General features: G+C 34.2%; 1 protein-coding gene across 1 annotated transcript in view; it reads right to left on the bottom strand.

Annotated features, from left to right (window-relative positions):
- The window catches only part of SMC6 (structural maintenance of chromosomes 6), a 41,340-nt gene that overhangs the window by 27,188 nt on the left and 11,125 nt on the right, over positions 1-3,027 (bottom strand). The window contains 3 exon segments of the mRNA XM_009290650.2: positions 717-881; positions 1,389-1,477; positions 1,874-2,020. Coding sequence (XP_009288925.1) covers positions 717-881; positions 1,389-1,477; positions 1,874-2,020 — 401 coding nt within the window.

The raw sequence follows: 3,027 nt of genomic DNA, 5'->3' as shown, positions 1-3,027 counted from the left end.
CACCGCGGGGGGGAGTAAGCGAGCAGCTGTGTTGTGCTTGGTTTCCGACTGAGGTTAAACCATGACAAACATCAAGTGCAATAAGCAACAATTCTCAAATATCTTAAGACAATAAATGACAACATGGCCATAATCCCCTCCAGTAATCATTGTTCAAGTTCAGGTTTCCAAATCAAAGCCAAAGAGTGTTTTGTTTTTCTAGTTCAGGTATGGGCTAAATTGGTATTTGAACCACTTGCTTCAAAGTCTCTATAAATTTGCCTTTAACTATAGATACAATAATTACCCCTAAGTGTACCTATTTCCTTATATGGTGTTATATATCTTATGACATCATATCAGGATGTACTAGTATATTAAACAACATGAAAAAATTTAAATCACAGTCTGCCCATAGGATGATAAAAGAATAAGGGACAGATGGCGAGAGGAAGTAAAAAGGGCATTAAATTAACAGTATGTATTTATATTGGGCTTTAAATTAGTAATAACTTTCACCTTTAATAACAAAACAGTTTTCTTAATTTTCCAAAACTTTCTAAATTAAGTCATATTGTGCCAAAGACAGAAGTTTAGCAAGTTGTAAGATACACTAGGGAAGGAAAAAAAAAAAAAGGAAACTGAAGCCTAATACATGAGGGAATGCAGGTACATAAGAAGGGACCTCTTGTAACTTGAAACAAAGAAAAACGGTTACATTCAAAAGTGAAACTTACCTAAGTCTAGCATGTTCTTCCTTACACTTATATATAGCCTGCTGAAACTGATCCACCTGTTGACCAATCATTATTTCTTCATCATGGAATGCCTTTAACTGATCCCTTAAGTGTGTGATTTTCCTTTGTCTTTCCAATTTTTCAGGCTCTGAAACCTGATTAGCACTAGAAAAGATCATACTTCAATATTTTAAAACCACACTGATGATTTTTGAGTGACACAAACTTTATTACCTGTATCATACAAAAGATTTATGCATTAGAAAGTTATATTTAAGATTCTGTGCATTTATAAGACCTACAAAGCATAAATACCAATTTTTTTTTTTTAATTTGTAATCACACATAACTCTCCCCAGTTACATTCCTATTGCATTCAGTTCAAGGGTTGGTTTTTTTTTTTTTGCAACACCATGGAAGCTAGAAAATGTATATTATCACCAACAAAAAAGAAAAGCTTTTTTTCTGCCCAATTACCCCATCACCTTCTAGTCAAAATCTTGGTATGCAAAGCAGCAGCATCAGAAATATTTAAAATATTTAACTGGACCCTGCTTAGATTTAAATAAATATTTTCTGTTACTGCAGATTTTCTCATTAATCAGAAGAGCTCACTCCCTGCATACCTATACCTTAATAAACATGCACTATAATCACTATATCTGTATTTACCTGCTTTTCAGTTCCTCAATTCGTTTACGTAGCTGTTCATCATCTTTTCCCAGGCGTTTTAACTCAGTTTTGAAACGATTATAAAGTACCTATGAAGGAAATAGGATACAGTAGTTTAATAAATAGAAGAAATAATTTCAAGAAGAACTACAGTTTTGAGTAAATAAACACTAAACTGCATCAAAACAGACAAACACAACTTGAATTTCAAAAATGTGAAAAAGAAGGAATAACACAGTTAACTTGAATCACATTTATTTTGACCTAAGCTTAACATGGCTTAACTGTGTAAGGATATAAACCCTAAGGCCCACGAACAGAAACTACTCGTCCAGGCATAGTTTTCAGGCAGAAAATTGCACCTATTTTGAACTGCACTATGGATTCAGGAAGCCTAGACACAGATGGAGAAGTACATATGGGTAGAGCATGGACAAGATTAAAGCTTTAAATTGGTATGAACTTTGAAAGTTCTTTTTGCCTACCTCAGCTTCATTGACTGCTTTTCTTCTTGCCTGCACATCAGCCTTCAAAGAAATACACTGAGGATGCAGGGCTTTTGCTTCTTCACTTATTGTTATTAACTTGTCTTGTATTGCTTTGTACTTTTCTTCTGCTTCATTCACTTTTACCTTTGGTGCAAAAAGAGAATGATACACAAGTAATAACGAAGCAAAATTTTCTTCAAAACCTCTTAACGCTACAGAAGAAATATGTCTCAAAGGAATCCATCTGACATCTCATTTGCTTTTTTTTGTTAAAAAAAAAATAAAGCAAGTCATTGCCACTATGGATATGCTAAGATGAAAATTAATAAAGGAAAATACTCAGGAAACCAACGGACTAGCAAATCTGTGAAGTAAACAGCAACCTTCTTTTCTAACTCATGGTTTACTTGAACACAGGACTCTACTACAATAGGGTCAAGTACCATGATATGGAAAGAAGTGAAACAAGTATCTGGACAATGTTCCTTCAACACTACACAGACATGTTCAGCCATGAAGTAAAAATGCCTCAAATGTGAAACAAATACTCACTTTTTTAAACATAAAAAAAAAAATCAATGAAAAATGAGTGCCAATTCAGAAAATTTGGAGAAGGAGTTTTAATAGACTGCAAAGTTCAAAATAATGATGCCTACTGTTTCCCTGCAAAAGATATATTTCATAAGTGAATCTGAATGTTTGGCAAAATTATTCCTTCTTGCTACCTACAGAAGTCTTAAGTACCATTCAAAGAGTCTTAAATTTACAGATGACTCCTGAAATCAGACACTGACCCTTTCTACAGGCAATGAAACCCAAGGAAAACCACATGACAGATCTCTGAAAGATGCTCCAACGTTACAGAAATAGGCACCAAGTAAGTACTCTCAATAATAAAACAGTAAACTACTGTTCACTGGTATGTGTGATGCTAGTCATCTCAAACTTCCAGTCAAAACAATATATCCCTTACCTGAAACAAAAGTATCAGCATGAAAAGCTGTCCTGGTTTCGGCTGAGATAGAATTAATTTTCTTCCTAGTGGCTGGTACAGTGCTGTGTTTTGGATTTAGGATGAGAACAATGTTGATAACACACCGATGTTTTAGTTGTTGCCAAGTAGTGCTTACACTAGTCAAGGATTTTTCAGC

Source organism: Aptenodytes forsteri, unplaced genomic scaffold, assembly GCF_000699145.1.
Source record: "Aptenodytes forsteri isolate BGI_AS27 unplaced genomic scaffold, ASM69914v1 Scaffold138, whole genome shotgun sequence".
Lineage (NCBI taxonomy): Eukaryota > Metazoa > Chordata > Aves > Sphenisciformes > Spheniscidae > Aptenodytes > Aptenodytes forsteri.
This window is presented reverse-complemented; position numbering and strand designations above follow the sequence as displayed.